Source organism: Pipistrellus hanaki (genome assembly GCF_964339955.1).
Source record: "Pipistrellus hanaki genome assembly, chromosome: 13".
Lineage (NCBI taxonomy): Eukaryota > Metazoa > Chordata > Mammalia > Chiroptera > Vespertilionidae > Pipistrellus > Pipistrellus hanaki.
This window is the reverse complement of record NC_140515.1, coordinates 36,495,747-36,514,874: the sequence shown is the minus strand read 5'-3', so window position 1 is coordinate 36,514,874 and position 19,128 is coordinate 36,495,747. Positions and strand designations below refer to the sequence as shown.

At 41.8% G+C, this 19,128-nt stretch overlaps 1 protein-coding gene across 1 annotated transcript in view; it reads left to right on the top strand.

Annotated features, from left to right (window-relative positions):
- Positions 1-6,821, top strand: part of DNAJC13 (DnaJ heat shock protein family (Hsp40) member C13) — a 100,094-nt gene extending 93,273 nt beyond the window's left edge. The window contains exons 55-56 of the mRNA XM_084902114.1: positions 379-478; positions 5,975-6,821. Coding sequence (XP_084758240.1) covers positions 379-478; positions 5,975-6,081 — 207 coding nt within the window. The 3' untranslated portion in view covers positions 6,082-6,821. The remainder of the gene's footprint in view (positions 1-378; positions 479-5,974) is intronic.
- The last annotated feature ends 12,307 nt before the right edge of the window (positions 6,822-19,128 follow it).

Below are 19,128 nucleotides of genomic sequence, written 5' to 3'. Positions count from 1 at the left end.
GTAAATTTTAGCTTGAGTTTGCAGCATCTTCTCCCCATGTCCCTTTCTCAGTAGTCCTTTATGAGCCCATACCACACTGTCAGACAGTTGTTACTATAACAAGAAAATCTTTCTGCCAAATTACATGCAGATCAGTAGTTTGTAGGTTCAAATAATAGAGTCCAAGAGGGAAGGCTGACTTGGATCTTCTTTGTGTCTGGTTTAATGAGATGTACCTGGTGTAGAGTTTGAGGGATGCTAGGTTTTAGTCCATCTTTGATTTTACTTCAGCTGGCCTTCGTCCTTTTGTCTTGGAAGTTTACTTTTCTCTTTAGTTCTGTCTTTCAATATCCATCCCTTACTTTATTTATATTGAAAGAGTTTCCTTTCCTTCCCTAGGTAAATGAAATCCTGTCTCGTTCTTCAGTCTGGAGTGCCTTCAAAGATCAGAAACATGATTTATTTATTTCTGACACCCAAACAGCAGGATACCTCACAGGTAAATCCCACCTAATTGGTTACCCTAAGACATATGCAAAAGCCACTTGGACCTTCCTTTTGCCCTGACTAGACCATAAATAGCATTTGGAAGCTTTCTAAGCTCAACTATGCTGGAGGTGCTGTGGGCATGCAATGACCTCAGGTTTCAGCTCTGGACAGCATGTGACCTGCTGTGTGCTAACTGGATCATAGACTCTGCTCAATTTTAATCAAAGTAATTAATGGTGTCATAGGTTATATTTGGAGCATGGCTATTTTAAAATGTTTATATTAAACACTAGAGGCCCAGTGTATGAAATTTGTGCACAAGTAAGGTCCCTAGGCCTGGCCGGTGATCAGTGCTGGTCAGGGCCTTCCAGCTGCCAGCCAAACTCTCCCTTCCCCAGCTGCCAGCTCCTGGCCAGGGGCTAGCCAGGGCCTTCCTTTGTTCCACACTGCCCCCTGCTGAACATAGCGAGCAAGCAATCTCCTGGTTGAACTCCCATGGGGATAATTTGCATATTAGGCTTTTATAGATTTTAAATTTTGGAGAAATATCTAATCAGAACTAACAGAAACATGGTATCATCCTTCCATTTCTGTCAAAGTAAGTTGAGGTTTCTAATATGTACACTTATATGTGAAGTATTTTTCTTCTACATTTCTAGTGATTCATCTGTACTTTTAATAAATATTTTTGGATAGTCCTCTCAGGGGAGGAAATAGCTGGGTACCGTGAAGGGAAGGATGTTTACTGCTTAGGGATCAAAAGGAAATGTAGCCGAAACTGGTTTGGTTCAGTGGATAGAGCGTCAGCCTGCGGACTGAAAGGTCCCAGGTTCGATTCCGGTCAAGGGCACGTACCTTGGTTGCGGGCACATCCCCAGTGTGAGGTGTGCAAGAGGCAGCTGATCAGTGTTTCTCATCAATGTTTCTAACTCTCTTATCCCTCTCAATTCCTCTCTGTAAAAATCAATAAAATATATATATTTTTTAAAATGGTAATTTGACATACTAATTGCAAAATAATTTTACAATACTCATTTTCATATTGGCTTTTGTTTAAAAAGAAACTCCCAGCATTGTATTGCTATGTGCTGAAAATGAAATAGTCTCTGGTATAAAAGGTTTTAGTTGAAATTAACCTTAAGAAAATGAGGTGGTTCTTGCTGTCGGCCCGAAGTTGTGGTTGACTCTTGAACAATGTGGGTTTGAACTGTGCAGGCCCAGTTATACGTGGATTGTTTACAGTTAACCCTGGAAGCTCAAATGACCATGTTGTTCAAGGGTCAATGTCAAGGTTGGGATCTGTGATTGAGGAGGGCCAGGTATAGGTGTACTTGGAATTTCAACCGTGAGGAAAGTCAGTACTCCTAACCCCTCACTTCTCAAGGTTCAACAGTATATTTTAAAAATGTCACCACTGCCGAAACCGGTTTGGCTCAGTGGATAGAGTGTCAGCTTGGGGACTGAAGGGTCCCGGGTTCGATTCCGGTCAAGGGCATGTACCTTGGTAGCGGGCATATCCCCAGTAGGGGGTGTGCAGGAGGCAGCTGATCGATGACTCTCTCTCATCAATGTTTCTGACTCTCTATCTCTCTCCCTTCCTCTCTGTACAAAATCAATAAAATATATTTAAAAAAAAAGTCACCACTGAATCCTCTAATCAAAGATGATGTGGGTACATTAAGAGAAAAAGATTATTATCTAGTGTTTCTCACATCAGTGTAATTGTTTTAATCATCCTTTTTGCTAGTATAGAAGATTATAAATCATAAAGACTGAATCTTGAGTATTCAGAAATGAGGACTTGGGAGGATGTTTTGCTTGGTTTTGATTTTAGACTTGGTTGTGATAAAACCACTCCCCCCATTGTGACCACTTTAATATTAATCCACTAGAATTCTTAAGCAGAGCCTACAATTTGTAAACGAGGTGCTTTGGCTGCAGGTGGTGTTTGCACATTGAGGAACAGAGTGCCACAGATTTCCCTCCCCGTCCTCTGCTTTCCATGGAGAGAAGTCCCTGGACTATGGTCGTGCTCTGTTCCACATCTCTCTTAAATTGGGGATAGAGCCATAGCTTCTAGTTAGGAACATCAAAAACTTTACCTCTTTAGACTCTTTTCCCTAAAGTTTACAGACTCATTTTTTTTGTGGCATTGTAGTCATTACTTTGTATATGGGATGCTTTGATTGGAAAATCTGCCTTATTCTAGCTAAGTGTAAACTTATTTAAAATTGGGCCTAAAAGTAGTAAGGTTTGGATTGTAAGCTTCCTTGCAGGGAGGCCTCTTTTTGTTCTCCATTCTAGTTCACATTCATTGATTTGACTGGATGTGATAAAAGACTGCAAATGGTCTTTGCTACTGACACAGAAGAGCTAGGGGTTTATCTTTAGAGACCTAGACTTCCTTTAGAAACCATTTTGGTCCTCACCGTCATACAAATCCCCTAGCATGTGTAGAAAAGATCAGGGAGTAAGGATTCCTATCTGTGCCTTTCCTTTGACTTGATCCCAGGGTGACTTCTGAAATGAGGTGAGAGCAGCAGCTTGAGTTGCAGGGTGTGAAGGGAGGGTTAGGGATGAAGAAAGGCTGCTGTTTATAAACTTTAAGTTGTTAGGCTGCTTGAGGAGCAGCAAGTTATACCCAGATCCAGTCTAACCTCAGCCTGGAAAGGCCTGGTGTCACTGTGACCATGCTGATAGCCACTGCTGCAGCCTGCGGGCATGTCAGCACCTAAGAGCTGGAATTGGACAGGAAAAAACTTTACTGGTGCATGTTAATTTAATTAGAGACAAGTGGGACAGTTAACTTGGCTTCCTAAGGTCATTAAAGGGACAGAGGGTACAGTTATTGGGCCTCTCTTCAAACCAGTCCATTAGTACTTTGCACAGTAGGTTTTTATTATCTTTTGCTTTTTTTTTTTTTCCACTCCTGTCCAAGCCAGGATGTTGACAATGTTAGCAAGTATGAGCGTTGTCAGGAGGGACCCCTGAGGTCAGTGTCTGTTCATTGAAGGACAGTGCTGCTGCGGCCAAGCCTCCTTTTTCTGTTTTCCCTGCTGAGAAGCCCGTGTTCGTTGTTACCAAAGCTCATGTTCCTTCCACTGCTCCGTCATGGGCAGTTCCCTTTTGGGGTGCTCTTTAAGTCTCCATCTTTTTTTATTCTTTTCAGTCTGACAGTCTTGCACACTGTTGCCATCTGCTGAGTTTCTGGCAACCCCTCCTCTTTCCTCCTGCCTTTTGCTGGAGAGCACACTGCCTGTCCCATGCTTGTGGCCAGACTGTAACGCCTAGCCCCTGGACACCAGACACGTCTTCACGGAGGCTGGGGTGTGAGCGTCTCAGACTTTGTTTACAGAATATTTTGCAATTAGTCTGTCTTCCTAATGAGGCAGGTTATAGGGCTAGAGTAGTCTGGATAATCTTCAAGACCATCATTCACAATTTAGATTTTAGCTCAGAAGTTCCCAAACTTTCTTATTTCACATTTTTTCCATCTATTCCCTAAGACCAAAAGAAAAAGCTAATGGTTAAGTTTACTAAGTAGTTATGTCCAACACCTCGCACGCTGTTTGTATGGTGTCCAGCAGATGCCTCTATATCTCAGATTAAAACTCTGCAGCAGTGTCCCGTGGGTTTGCCCCGTGCCTCAGCCCACAGGTTGAGGACCACAGCCTTAGTCCACTCTCTGTACGTACCATTCATGATTTGGTCTCATGATCTACTTGTTTGATGGGAACCAAGTTGAGCCCACAATCAGAAGTGCTCAGGAATTGTACCCATCTGGAATGTGGAGGGTTTTATTCCTAAGGGTGCATCTTTGGTGAGATCTGTTTGCTAGTTTCCTGGTAATCTCACTGCTGCCTGAGGTTCCAGAGCGATAGGGTGATGGGCCGTGGTGGGCAGTGTGAGGTCTTCTCTTGAGCAGGCCGTGTCCTGGTTGGTGGAAGGCAGGGGCTGGTAGGCAGGTTCGCTGGGCCTTAAAGGGGAAAATCCTTTTTCTGAGATTTCTGAGTTGAAGGTTTTGAGGGCTTAGGTACCTGCGTGGCATGTCACAGCTCCCCCAGGCTGTTTCTGTGGCGCAGTAGCCACATGCAAGACGTAGTGTCGGCTCAGCGGAACAAGCCGTGCAAAGCTTGTAAGGATGAAAAACAAGGTGGTCTGAATTGGGCCCCCTTTTCTGCATCTGTCCCTGTTATGCTTAGTCCCCATCAAACTGCTCTGCTGTTTACACTTCCTCACAACTTCCCTTGCTGCTTATATTTCTTTTTTCCCCTCAGGTGTCTCTCCTTCCCTTCTAACTGGCAGCAGCCCCCTTCACCTCAGGAGCGGACTTTAGATCCGCTCTGCCAGGCAGCTTACTAACTTCTGTGTAGCTCTCTGACGCAGGTAGAGAACCATTTTGCTAAATGCATGCTACTTCCACTGCCTTTCTGGTCCTAACGCTTCAATGTTCTCTAGCTGTTTGCTTTTTTCCTATAATTTCCGCTATAAGTATTGCTTACCATATTTTCCGGCATATAAGACGGCTACTGTGTTCTAGTAAAAAGCCTGCTCAGACTGGCCAGAGTCAGAGAGGCGGTCTATTAAAAAAAGAACTGGTGTTGCCTCGGAAGTGGGGGGTAGTCTTACACAGCGAATATAGGCCTGAACCTGTTTTAACTGTAAAATTAGGGGGTCGTCTTATATGCCGGAAAATACGTAGTTTTCGTTTTATGCTACAGTGGGTCTTGTAAGTGAAGTACTCTGTGCAGTTTGTGCAGAGTCAGGTGAGATTAAATGTCTGCCATGTTTTAGAGAAAGTGGAGGGCCTCCAGCCATTCCGTGCTTCCAGGACACATCCTGATGGAGGCTGGCAGGGGAGCATTTTCATGCAGCGGAGACACTGAGAGTCCAGGCAGACCATGAACTAAACTCGTGAGACTTTTCCCAGAGCACTCTTGTTTTGACTCATACATGTCCTGAGCCTGCCTTTCCTTTCTGAGACCTTGGTGGAGCAACCCTTGTTCATTTGGTCTTACTTGTTATAACAGCTTTTTTTTTTTCTTTTTCTTTTTCTCTTTTTTCACCAAATGAAAATAGGTTAACTTGATGGATAGAAGTGTTTTGTTTTGTTGGGAATTTCATCAAGTGTGAGTTTTGGATGGACTGAGTTTCTTTCCTGTTTGTCACACTCCCCCTTTTTTTAATATTTGACATAGCCATCCTTCAGTGCCCAGGATTTTTTTGAAAAACAACTTCCCAGATGTGAGGAGGGAAATTTTTCCATATTTCCACAGCAGTGTTACTGTCCAGCAGAAATTTTGGAATCATTTTTAATCTTGTCACATAGTAAAGACAGCAGCATTTTCATGGTTTATGTAGCTATTTGTTAAGGCCTAGTTGTATCTTTAGATAATTCTCTTAGGTCATCAGCTTCTTGTGATGGGGTTCTACCTTTTTGTAAAGGTCCCAGTTTTCATGTGACTGTGCTCTCTAGAAGGTGTGTGTTTTCCTTTCTCTCTTGCAGGACCTGGAGTTGCTGGCTACCTTACCGCAGGCACATCCTCGTCAGTCATGTCTAACCTGCCGCCTCCCGTAGACCACGAGGCAGGCGACCTTGGCTATCAGACTTGAAATCTTCGTGAGAGACATTACACTGAAAGGCCAGTCGGTGCCCAGTCCACATTCCTCCAGCTGATACGTTGAAGCAAACTCTTACTGCCTTCCTCCTGATTTCATGACAGTGTTATTCCTTTTTCTATGAATATATTTTTATTTAGGAAAAGTCAGTGATTCCAGTTGTATCACACTATAAGAAAGCACTCTGTGGATCAATTCTTGTGGGTACCCAAGAATTTCTTTCTTGATGTATGTAAGCACATTTTGCTCCTTTATATCTGTTTACAAGACTGTGAATCAAAAAGACAAAACCTTCCTAGTTTTTATAATGTGTTTTTTTTGTTTTTGTTAATTAGTGTGACTGTTAGGTTGAACTACAGTCTACAGAAATTGGGCTAAGTCACTCGTTCCTGGAAAAGGGCATTTTCCTCTCCTGAATCGAGTCCACCCGGCTGGCCTCCTCTCATGGTCGAACACTATTAGGGCTTGTCCCTGCATCTGTTCTCTGGTCCCCTCCCGAGGCTCACAGTCCACATTGTATGTACAACTGGCTCCAAATTGAATGAGAAAGGAGCTTGAGCAAAAAATTTAAGAACAGATGTCAAGATGTTCGGTAGGAGATTAGTGTAATTGTGAAATGTTCTATACATTATCAAATATATAAAACTTTCTATATTGAATGTACATTATACAGATCATTCATATGTGTACATAAAATTTTAAAATAAAGGGAATTGACTGCTTTGTTAATGAGATATATTTGTTCTAGTTTAATTTTTCCCTTGGATTGCCTCATATGTCTTTATTTCTGAGACAGAATTAGCAGTGGTAGAAAACAGACTTTACCTCACATTCACAGCTCCTCATACAGCCACAGTGACATACTGATCATTTCTAATTCCATTAATATTTTAGCCATAACTAACTTTCCAGGAATAGACAGTGTCTCATTTATTTTTTATACAGTATTCAGGAATGGGTCGAGCTGTTAATAAATAATGTGTGTGAAAGACATTAATTCCAAAATTTTTATGAGGAGAGAATTTAAAGATGAGAGGCTATTTTAAATAACACCAGTTTCAGCATGTAGATCTTATAATATGACCAAAACTACAAGAAAACATAAACATGTAAAATATATATTGTACAAATGCTTCTTAAAGAATGAAGAAATACCCAGACTTCCAAGTTGCCTTTGAAAACAAGAACCCGTTTGCTCCGCAGTCAGTGTGTGAAACCTGGGCTGGAGACCTCATCCTATCATAAATTGCTAATTTAAAATTTTCCATCAGACTTATCAACTTTCAAAGATTATGAAGCCATGTAAGTATTTTTATATATAAGTAGGGTTTTAGTTTCCATAACACTTTGTCATAAATATATGTTCATGGAAAGAGATTACAATAGCTAACTTGGGAGGAGTAGGTGTTTTGGAGAACATAATCAACACAAACATTTTTCCTTAAATAGTATATGACTATTAAATGATATTTAAAGGCCCATTAAATTTATAAACATTGATGTTTGAATTTCGATAATCATCTTTATTAAACATTTACTGTATGCCATGCATCGTATGAAGTATTATACATGCATAACCTCATTTAATCCTCAGAGCAAACCTCTGGGCTTGATAATGATATAATTCCCATCTTCCAGGTGAAGAGCATGAGAGAGGCAAAGCAACTTACCAAAAAGCTCACTATTAGTAAGTAACAGAGTAAAAAAATCAAAACTATTTTCCTTGCCAACAACATCTGTGTTCTGAGCTCCTCTCCTAAGAAAGCAGCAATCTCCAGCAAATGTATAAGACTGGGGAAGCTGAGTTTTTTGTTTTTAAACTTTTTTTTTTTATTATTATAAAAAATAGATACAAAAAACCTCACTGGACAGATTAATGAATCATTACAAGGGAAATCACCCTTGAAACTGTCACCCAGGTCAAGGACCTTGCCATCCCTCATCAAAATCTCAGCCTCTCCCTCCAAAAATGACCACCTATCTGACTCTCCCTTGTGTCCCTTCAGGGTTTATCCCCTAGACACTACAGTTTGGTCTGGCCCTTTTTCTTTTTTAAACATAGCTCTGAGTCTTAATCTTCTGGCTCCAGAACCCCATTAGAGAGAACATGATGAAAGTCTGTAAGGATTAACCATTGAAGATGCCACCATTGTTATAGAGAAAGCAGTGAAAGCCATCAAGTCCGAAACAATAAATTCCTTCTGAAGAAACTGCCTTGATGCTGTGCATGACTTCACAGGATTTATGGCAGGGCCGATCAAGGAAATCATGACAGATTGTGGATGTGGAGAAGGTGGGTGGTGAAGGGCTTCAGGATATGGATCTTGGAGAAATTCAAGAGCTCATAGATTCCACACCAGAAGAATTCACAGAAGATGAGTTGATGGAGTTGAGTGTTTCTGAGCCAGTGCCAGGCTGTGAAGAAGATAAAAGCAGCAGCCAGAAAAAAATGGACATCAATCGGGCAGAAGGTTTCTGATGATTCAAGACTGCTTTTGGCTTTTATGACATGGACCCTTCTAGGATACAGGTGCTGAGACAAAAGCAAATGGTGGAGGGTTGGTAGCATATAGAAACGTTTTTAGAGAAGTGAATAAAGTGAGACAGAAATTGCCATGTATTTATTTAAACTTAAACCTCGTATGCCTGCCCTTTACACCTCCTCTTGTACCTCCTCCATTTCTTCCACCTCTGCCGCCCGCCGAAGAGGCAGCCGCCGACCTCTTCCTCCTCCTCCTCAGCCTGTTCAACATGGAGATGTAAGGATGAAAACCTTTATGATAATCCACCTCCACTTGCTGAGTAACAAATGGTCATTATATTGTACAATGAATAAACTTACTGTTTCAACTTCATCTGTTTTCATGTGGCAGGAACTATGTGAGGCTTTGTGTGGTCATTGTCGTCATGGCCAAAGTATTTTCATTGTGTAGAACATCAAGCACAAGATGTATATGAGAGTGGATAGCCTACCTTACACAGGCAAGGTGAGTGATGTCATATATATAAAATTAATCACGTGTTTTCTTATTTCATAACTTTGCTTTTGAAGGATCACACTACATACTCTTTAATTGGAGAAACTGCATACCAGAGTATCATCACAGGTAAGTGTTTCTTTGTGTGTGTGTGTGTGTGTGTGTGTGTTTTAATATAACAATGTTTCCAATACTACATGGCTGTACTACTGTGTGCCATGAGAATTTTACAACGATGCTTTCATTGTTATATAGACTGTGCTGTCATAAACAATTGCATTGATTACCCTAGGCTACCGTAAAGGAATCCGATTGCTGTTTCTTCATTATTAATTCAGGAATTGTTATGCCTGAAAATAAGTGTGAATTTTTTTTTCACATCTTTTAATTTTTGATAATTGTGTTAGTAAAAGGTATAACATCAGCAGTGTTTTGTATCATGTAAAACAATATTGATGTACCATATTCTTCCATGTGTAAGACGCCCCCCACTTTTCCAACCAAAAATTAAGAAGTCAATATTTTGAACATAAAACAGAACACGCTTTTATTTAGTAATTACTGCAGGTAATGTTTGCACACCACTACTATATTATGCAGCCTATCACTTTATATGTGATGCCTCTGTTGCATCACTGCTCTCTTCATCGCTATTAGATCCAGACATATCATCTTCAACTTCTATTGTATCACTGCTGTCTTCTGAGTCACTGTCTATATATGTGAGATTAGCCTCATAAACTGGTGGCATTTTCTGAGCTAACTTTGTTCGTGTTCTCATGGCCAACCCTTCTCGTGGAATTTTGCCACTCCTGTAAAATCAACACTGTTCATTTTGCTTGTAAACAGTTTTGCCTGACTTTGAACTAGCCACTCTGGCACTGCTCCATAGTCCAAGTCTTAAGCCTCTGCTCCAAGTTTGCCCATTTTGCTGGTTTTCCTCTTAAGGCCTTCTTTTTTTCTTTTTTTTTTCTTTTTTGGGCCATCTCAGGGAGTTGTTCTTCCTGTTTTCTCCAGTGTGGTCATACACTCAGTGGGAGGAGGTCCAAATTGTCTCTCTGCAGCTCTGCTTCCATGCTCTTTTGCATAGCTAATTACATTCAGTTTGAATTTTGCAGAGTAAAACAATCACCGATACTTATCTTTTTATTTTTTGACATCTTTATGGGCTCAGAATGCTCTGGTTCCTGTTACAGCTGCACACTCTCCACCTCCAATTAGGGCATCAGCTGATATCAGTAATAGTAAGGCTCATGATTGGAAGAAGCCTGTTTGACAGTGTAGGGGCAGACACTTGGCTGCCTCCTTGGCTGACTTCCGTGTATAAGATGCCCCTCAATTTTCAGTCTTAATGATTTTAGAAAAAATATAGTGTCTTATACATGGAAAAGTGTGGTACTAACATGATTTATTCTGTAAACAGGTGACATAAACTTACAGTACCAATAAGTATGATACTCTACATTTTAAGACTTTCTTAGCATTTTTTCTCTAACTTACCTTATTGTAAAAATACAGTATTTAATATGAATAACATACAAAATATATGTTAATCAACTGTTTTTGGTGAGGCTTACAGTCAACAGTAAGCTATTAGTAAAATTTTGGGGGAGTCCAAAGTTACACACACATTTTCAACTGTGGGGTGTTGGTGCCCCAACTCCTGTGTTATTCAAGGGTCATCTGTATCTTTATTGAAGTTAAAAATGTTCCATCTTCTTCAGTCTAGTTTCTGAATCTATTTTTTTTAAATTGCTTAATGTGATAAAATACACATAACATAAACTTTGTAATCTAAACCAGTGATTTTCAATCTTTTTTATCTGATGGCACACAAATGACAAAAATTCTATGGTATATCAACATATATTCATCGCCGATCTGACAAAAAAGAGGTATAGTTTTCATTAATTCACACTGGACAGTTACTGTGTTAGCTATTGTCATTTTCTTTCAAGTGGTTGTGTGGACTTAAGAGTTGAATTCTGTGTCTCACTTGTGGTTTTGTCACCCGGTCTGTTTAAATGAGAGTAAGGGAGAGGCAGCTAGTTATGCCAGAGCCAGCTTGAGCTCTGGAGTGGGGGCCATCCTGGCTAGTTTGTCTCTTAATGTGTGACCTTAAATGGGGGTCATAATACGTCCCTCGCAGTGGTTTCCTGTAGATCTGGGGAGTAACTTTGCAAGAGAAGAGGAAGACCCAGATATGTTAATGAAAGTCTTAGTTATATGTAACTAGGAACTAATGCTTATGCTTACATTTTTAACATTGAGAAGGTATATAGTTTATATAACAAGGTTAACACAGTCACTGTTTCCAGTTCTCCAATGACCGTAAATGTAAAATCTAATGCCTGTGAGGAACATGTGCCTCGTTTCCTGGCCCTTGCAAGTCTGGCAGTGTCTGTGAGCAGGAAGGAGGAACCCATATCCTTAGTCATCTGATTTCAGGCCAAAGTTTATGAAGATGTGGCTTAAATTAGTGAAGGAATGAGTCATTTGTCTTCAAAAAGAAAGGTCATATGGAAGCAATTCTGCAAATATTTAGTTGCAGATAAATTCATTGAGGTTACTTCAACTAGAACGTCAAGCTCAAACCCCAGTCTCACACTTTAATATCTTACAGGCCTCAACAGAGCCTTTTTATCCATGTGTCTGATTTCCTAGTGTTCCAAGACAGGGTGGAGCCATTTCTTGGCTTTAAATGTAGGAATTGGCTAGGGACTATCTTGTCAGCCTTAAAGAGATCAGGATGAGTTCAGAGTATTTATGTGCTTCTTGAGTTTAGAGCAAAAAACCTGATCAGTTGTTACAGAGCTGGATGAATCCACATCCTTTAAGTGACTGGGACTTTCTAGAGCAGCTTAACCTGGTGGAACACCTTTGAAATCGGGCCTTGGGGTGAAAGCACACCAGTGTGTGCCGCCAGACAGGAGAGTAGAAGCCCAAAAGGGGGCAAAAGAGAGAGAAGGAAAAAAGGTGATTAGGAGAAAAGATAATGAAGGAAGAAGAAAACATTGGGAAAGAATGCTATCATTAATACAGGTAAGGTTTAAACATTACATCCATAAAAACCAACAGGATACCACTTAAGAATACCTTTTTTCAAGAATTAAAACCAAGTCATAAATTTAAAAAAAAAATTATGGTAGAGATGAAGTTGAAGAAAATTTCCCGAAGCAGAATAATAAGATACAGGTGGAAAAAGAGGAGACAGTTAAATGAGAGGCCTGGTCCCAGAGGCCCATTATGCAAAAAACCTAGGTCCAGGAAGGAGGTTTAGGTTTTGAAAAGGAGATGTTATGGACTGAATGTGTGCCCCCCAAATCTAACCCTCAAGATGATGGTATTAAGAGGCGGGGCCTTTGGTGGTGGTTGAATCCTCATGAATGGGATTAGTGTACTCAAAACAGACCCCAGAAAGCACTCTGTGAGAATACAGTGAGGAAGCAGCATTTGGAAACTGGAAACAGAGCCCTGGACAGATACTGAACCTGCTGGTACCTGGATCTTGGACTTCAGCTTCCAGAACTTTAAAAAATAAAGTTTGTTGTTTTAAGCCACTAGTTTATGGAAATTTGGTATAGCAGCCCAAGCTGCCTAAATGGGTGGAGGACACACTGAAAATTTCAAAAACTTTCCCAGAAAGGAGGAGTATGCTACTGAGTGTCCAGCCCAATGGATGAAAATGAGCCCAAACAAATCCAGGTCATTGTGAAACTACAATATGAAAACAAGAAGTCCCAACAGCTTCCAGTTTGTGTCAGGAGGAGGGGAGAGCATTTCCTAGATAGGAACGAGAGCAGAGTAACACTGGATTTCTCAACAACATTGAACATTAGAAGACAGAGCATGATGCCTTCAGGTCTAAGGGGAAATGATTTCCCAGCCCAGATTCTAGGTCCAGTTTAACTACCGATTGAATGTCATTTCAAATGCACAAGTCTCAGGTTTACCTCCCATGGTTTTTAAAAAAATATATATTGATTTTTTAGAGAGAGAGATAGAAACATTGATGAGAGAGAACCATCAATCAGCTGCCTCTTGCATACCCCCTACTGGGTATGTGCCCGCAACCAAGGTACATGCCCTTGACAGGAATCGAACCCGGGACCTTTCAGTCCGCAGGCTGATGCTCTATCCACTGAGCCAAACCGGTTACAGCATCCCATGAATGTTTTATAAGAAACTCCTGAGGAAAGAAGCTGGATTCTCCAGTTAGTGATGAGATGAGATCCTAAGTGAAGACAACAGCTTGCAGCTGACTTAAAGCATGACCAGACCAGACTAGACTGGAGCAGGTCAGAAGCTCTGGAAACAAATTCAAGAGGATGAAATTGGTAGACAACCTATGTGTATGAATATACTTAGAGGAAGGCCATTGATGTACCTGAGAGAAGAGTTTGGAAGAGTCAGGCAGCAAAATAATCATAGTATAGACAGCACAATAAGGTAAAGCTCTGACTGACACGTACATAATTATGGTGCTAGTCTATATAATAAAAGCCTAAGCGACTGTTAAGGCAGAACGACCCATCACTGATGCACACTGATCACCAGGGGCCAGATGCTCAATGCAGGAGCTGCCCCCTGATGGTCAGTGAGCACAGCCAGAAACCAGCTTACCACAGCTGTTAAGTGCAGTGGCAGCAGCGCTAAGGAGCAGGAGCAGCGAGCAGTGGTAAGGAGCAAGATGTCCCGGATTGTGAGAGGGATGTCTGAGCCAGCAGGCAGATACCCCTGAGGGGTCCCAGACTGCAAGAGGGTGTAGGCCGAGCTGAGGGGATCCCCCTTCGGTGCACAAATTTCATGCACCAGGCCTCTAGTGTGATTATATTGAGGGAGTAAAAAATAGCCTGTGTGAGAGAGTATGTATAATAACTTTGTGGGCGGAGAAGATGAAAGACAACATGAATTTTCTAAAATAAGAAATTGAAATAATCAACAGACGACTTGCTGGAGAGAACACTGATACCCAAAGGACCGAAATTAGAGACCGTCATGTCAACATTTAGAACATCTGCATGATTCCCTTTCATAGCCTACTGTTGTAATTTTAATCAATTAAACGAATTGGTTATTTGAAAACAAAAGGAACTCAGTAATGGCTATAACAACAGTCAATGAGAAGCAGTATAAAAGTATAGCAATGTACAGTCAAACCTTGTTTCTCAACTGTCTTCCAATCTCTTTCTGGGATTTTCCAGGGTTTTATGCCCTTATCTGGTCTTTTTACCAGGTTCTCCCTTTGTGGTCACCATTTTGGCTCCTACTGTGCCTGCCTCATAGAGTTGCTTCCTTTCTGGCTTCCACTGTGCATTCCTCAGCAGAGGAATTTTCCCCACATTGTTTATACCGCCAGCCCCCTCCCCTTCTCTTTCTCCCCCCCTTCCCCCTGTCCCTCTTCTCTCCCTCATTAATCTGGAGGAGCGGACAGGTTGTTCCCTCTTGGCGGGGCGATGCTGCTGCTCCCTGGAGTTTCTGTGGAACTAGCTTCCTAGTTAATCCATCTTAGTTGGATGTTTGGCTTCCTTCTCTTTTGTTAATATTAACAAGCTGCCTTCTGTAACAATTACACTCTGCACGTAATTTTTCTGAAGATTTGAAATGCTTTTCAAAGAGAAACGGAGATGAGCAGTGGCTTAGTTGCATTACTTAGAAATATATAGCCAAGCTTATTTAACGTATTTAAGGTTGCCTGTGGGAGGGTGGGCAGGAGGAACTGCTGATGCTTTTCATCATTGACTTTGGTGATTTGACTGTTGAACTCTGACATGTACATCTTTGATTAAAAATAAAACTAAGTTTTTAAAAAATCAATACATGTTAAGGGATTCATGGCTTTGTCCCTGAGAGTGGAAAGTTCATTTAGCATCTTGGAGACAGAGACGGACTAAAAGGAATGAAATGCAGCAATTAAGCCATTTGGGGACCCTTCACTCTGAAGCCAAAAAATCTCATCATAAACAAATTTGCAGAGGATGGGTGGGAGAGAATAATAGATGATCGCAATTTTGAATTTTATAAAGAATGCCTCCTTTTTCCATAACAAGATCGTTATTCATTCCCAACAAGCTGTGAGGACTCTGGCTTAGAAGTCAACCACGTAACCTTAAGAGACAGATAATACTCTTCCCCCCCTGGATTAGAGCCAACCTTTTGTTTCTATTTGGAAACCCTGACCGCCCTGAACAAATGCCAGTTTCCCTCAGATAATCTTTAGGAATGGTAAACTACCGTGTTTCCCCGAAAATAAGACATCCCCTGAAATAAGACCTAGTGCAACTTTGGGAGAAAAAATATAAAACACTGTCTTATTTTCGGGGAAACAGGGTAGGATCCCTGGTAAGCTCAAAATACTTAGCAATGAATTCCTTGTTGTACTGAGTTGTTTTTTTAAATATAGGAAATGTGCTGGAGTTCACTTTTTCCTTCCCCAGACAAAACCATGAGAGGTTTAAGATCACTGGGGAACAGTTGGTTTGTGCTGGGTAGCATCCATTTTTTTCCCTTTTCTATTAATGCCCAAGCCTTTCCCCACTGAGTGTGACTGTGGGGAGGGTATCCTGGTGACTTCTCCAACTGTTAAAAAGACAGTCATGCTGTCCACTACCATAGCCACTGGCTGCAGGTGACCACTGAGTACTTGATCTGCTGCCTCCTGCATGCCTCCTACTGGGGATTGAGCCTGCATCCGGGCATGTGCCCTGACTCGGAATCGAACTGTGACCTGGTTCATACGTTGATGCTCAAGCATTGAGCCACACTGGCCAGGCCTGTTATCTTTTTATAGTTCAAGTATTTTCATTTGAAAATTCAGCTTCCAAAATAAGATGTGTTATAAATGTAAACTATACTCTGGATTTGGAGGAAAAGAATAAAATACCTTCTTGGTAATTTTTTATATTGGTTACATGTTGAAATAATACTTGGATATATTAGGTTAAATAAAATGCATTGTTAAAATTAATTCCACACAATTCTTTTTACTTTTTTAATGTGGCACTAGAAAATTGTAAATCACCCATGTGGCTTGCATTATTTCTCTCTTCTCTTCCTACTCCATAACAAGCAGGCATGGAACTGTAAGCTGAGTTTGCACAACCAGATGCTCCTCAGAGCCTGAGCAGACAAGCCAAGGACAACCGGTGGGCAGGTCAGAGGAAGGTGAGCCCCTGAAGGGGTCGTTCTCCCTCCCTGTGTCTGGGTGAGACTCTAGACTCCCTGAGTTTCCAACTCCACACCCACCTAACAGAGTCCCTTTGGCTCACATTAGCCCACCTATTGTGGTGTTTTGCAATCAAACATCCTAACAGACCTGATTAGGATTTGGCAGGGAGTCTCCACCCTCAACCCTCGTTTCACCAGAATCCCTGGTACATCTATTACCACAGACATCACACACTGGGGCTGGGACAGGGCAGCGGGGTCCATGCCAAGCTCTCTGGGGGTTCTGATCTCAGTCAGCGTGGAGAAGTATGGCTTTAGGTTGCCTTGGCCAGTGAGTATAAATCACCACAATGAGAAAGAGATGATGATTTATAAAAAGAGAGAAATAAAAATATTGTGGCAGGATCATAAACCCTACGTGTTCTTTGGCTGCCTTGAATTAAGTGGGGACACTTCCCAGAATCCTGTTTGCTTGGGCAATTGGAAAATTCTAGCCATCACCAAGAATGGTTTTGTTTTTCTTAGGTATCCTAACTTCCCTCAGAACCAAGAGCTGATGACAACACCAGATAGTAGATGTACATTCCCTGGATTGTTAAATACTCATTAAAGAGCTACTCATCTACTTATTTGCTCCTAGCTCAGTCCCCGTTTTCCTCTAGCTACTTGTACCCCATTCTGGGGCTTGCTGCCCAACCTCTGTGATCAGGGGCTGGGGCTCCCACTTTCTGCTTTGTTCTTTTGCAGACTGATAAACCAATGCTTTTTCCTCTCACCGATTGCAAATCAGAAGTCAGGAGAACATCCATGCTCATCATTCATTCATTCATTCATTCATACTTTTTAATAATTTTTAATTTTATATACAACAGTAATTTTACTTTATTATTTTTAATCTTCATATTTTTTTCCATTGATTTTTAGAGAGAGGGAAAGACAGAAATATCAATGTGAGAGAAACACATCAATTGGCTGCCTCCTGCATGCGCCCCCACCAGGGCTCGGGTGAGAAGGACCCTGCAACCAAGGTGTGCACCCTGACCAGGATTGAACCCGGCACCACCTGGTCTGAGCCTCAGAGTGATGTAAAGAAGGTTGCTACTCATGCTGTGGTTGCAGGTACACAGGAGAGGCCGAGCGTAAACCGAGGCCGGCTGCTGCTAGTGCTGGACCTGGAGCCACTTAGCAAGAGGTATGTGGCATGCCCAGGCCAGACGCTTCTTGTTGGGGGTTTGTGGATCTTTGAGCCAAGACAGGTCATTTTTATGGAAAAGCTCCTGGAGATGGCTTTGGAAGGCCCACAAGTTGCCATTCAGTCATCCCCTATTGGGTGCCACTGGAGATCAGGTACGGTTCCAGGAACAGAGGAGACACTCCACTCTGCAAAAAAAGTGAGCAGTCTTCTCGAAATTTCAGGGTAGATCTTTTTTTGTGTGTGTTAATCCTCTCCTGAGGACATTTTTTTCCATTGATTGGGAGAGTGGGATGGTGAGAGATATCGATTGGTTGCCTGCTGCTTGCACCACGACCAGGGCTGGGGATTGAACCTGCAACCCAAGTATGTGCCCTTGACTGGGAATCAAACCCATGGCCCTTTGGTGGGCAGGCTGATGTTCCAAACACTGAACAGCACTGCCAAGGTAGGGTAGATCTTATCTGATTGGTCTGCACCTCCTTTCTCCTTGGGAGAGGGATCATCAGGTAAAAGTGTGAAGCTGGGCCAAGACTACCTGGCTTGATTGAAACAGGGCATTTGTTCATGAATACATTTTCTTAAAAGTTTTATAAAGTGAATAATATTTAAGAGCTTCACTAATTTAAATCCCTTCAGAAGTAACTTCCCAGTAACTGCTGTAGCTTAATTAAAGAATGAAAAAAAGAGGTTTTTTTGTAAACATTATGCAACCTATCCATCAAAGTACATAAATGCTGCTCTTGGACAGAATATGAGCAGGCCTCTGACATGTGAATAGACCACAACTGAGGGGAGAGCTGGGTGATATGACCTTGGGGAAGCCATTGTGAGAAACGCTAGGTTGTTGAGGTATCAGCTCCTCCAGCATCAGCTGAACTTCCTATTGTGTGTTCTCCAAGGTTAACATGTGAACTACCTCCACTCCCTGGACAAGCCCTGCCACGCCTCCCGTGACACTGTGTGTGGAGCCTCGTGGTAACTTCCCTATCGGGCATTACCAGGCCCCTCCTCTCTGCTGTTGACCACGCACAAATCCTGGAGGGCAAAGTGCTGACTGTGAGTTCTCTCCTTCCCACCATAGGTATCATTGAGTAACTTCTTATTTTAAAACCCTTTGGTTTCAAACGCAAAGCAAACCTTGCTGCATAGGGACACCTGGCAACAGCCGGAGGAGATCCTAGAAATCGCTATGAGGCTCCTATATTTACCGAGACTGAGGCAAAGGGTCGCTTGATCTTATTTTATCCTTTGGAGACTGGAATTTTCCCTTTCAAACCAACCCTCACTATTGTTCATAACAATTTATCTGGATGAATTAAAGGTAGGGGTTAAGATTTCATCCACTTTAGTTAAGGATACCTTTTAAAGCAGTGGTCTCCAACCTTTTGGACCTCACGGACCACCAGTGGTCCATAGACCATAGGTTGGCAACTGCTGTTTTAAAGTACTTCATTGTGGTTCACAAATGTCAGTTGCTTCTATATGGCCTCAGCAGTTGTCACAATAAACCCTTAGACGGTAATGGTCCTAAGGTTTAAAAGTTAATTCCAGTGTGTAGAAAGAAAAATGATGTGCAGAGAGGTCCAGGGTCAAAGGCAAATGTTTCAGAAGCCCACCTGACACACAAGGAACCAGAACGCAGGTCTTGTTGCTCGTCATCGTGTGACAGGTAAGCTTTCTAATAAAACAGTTTTATAGTTT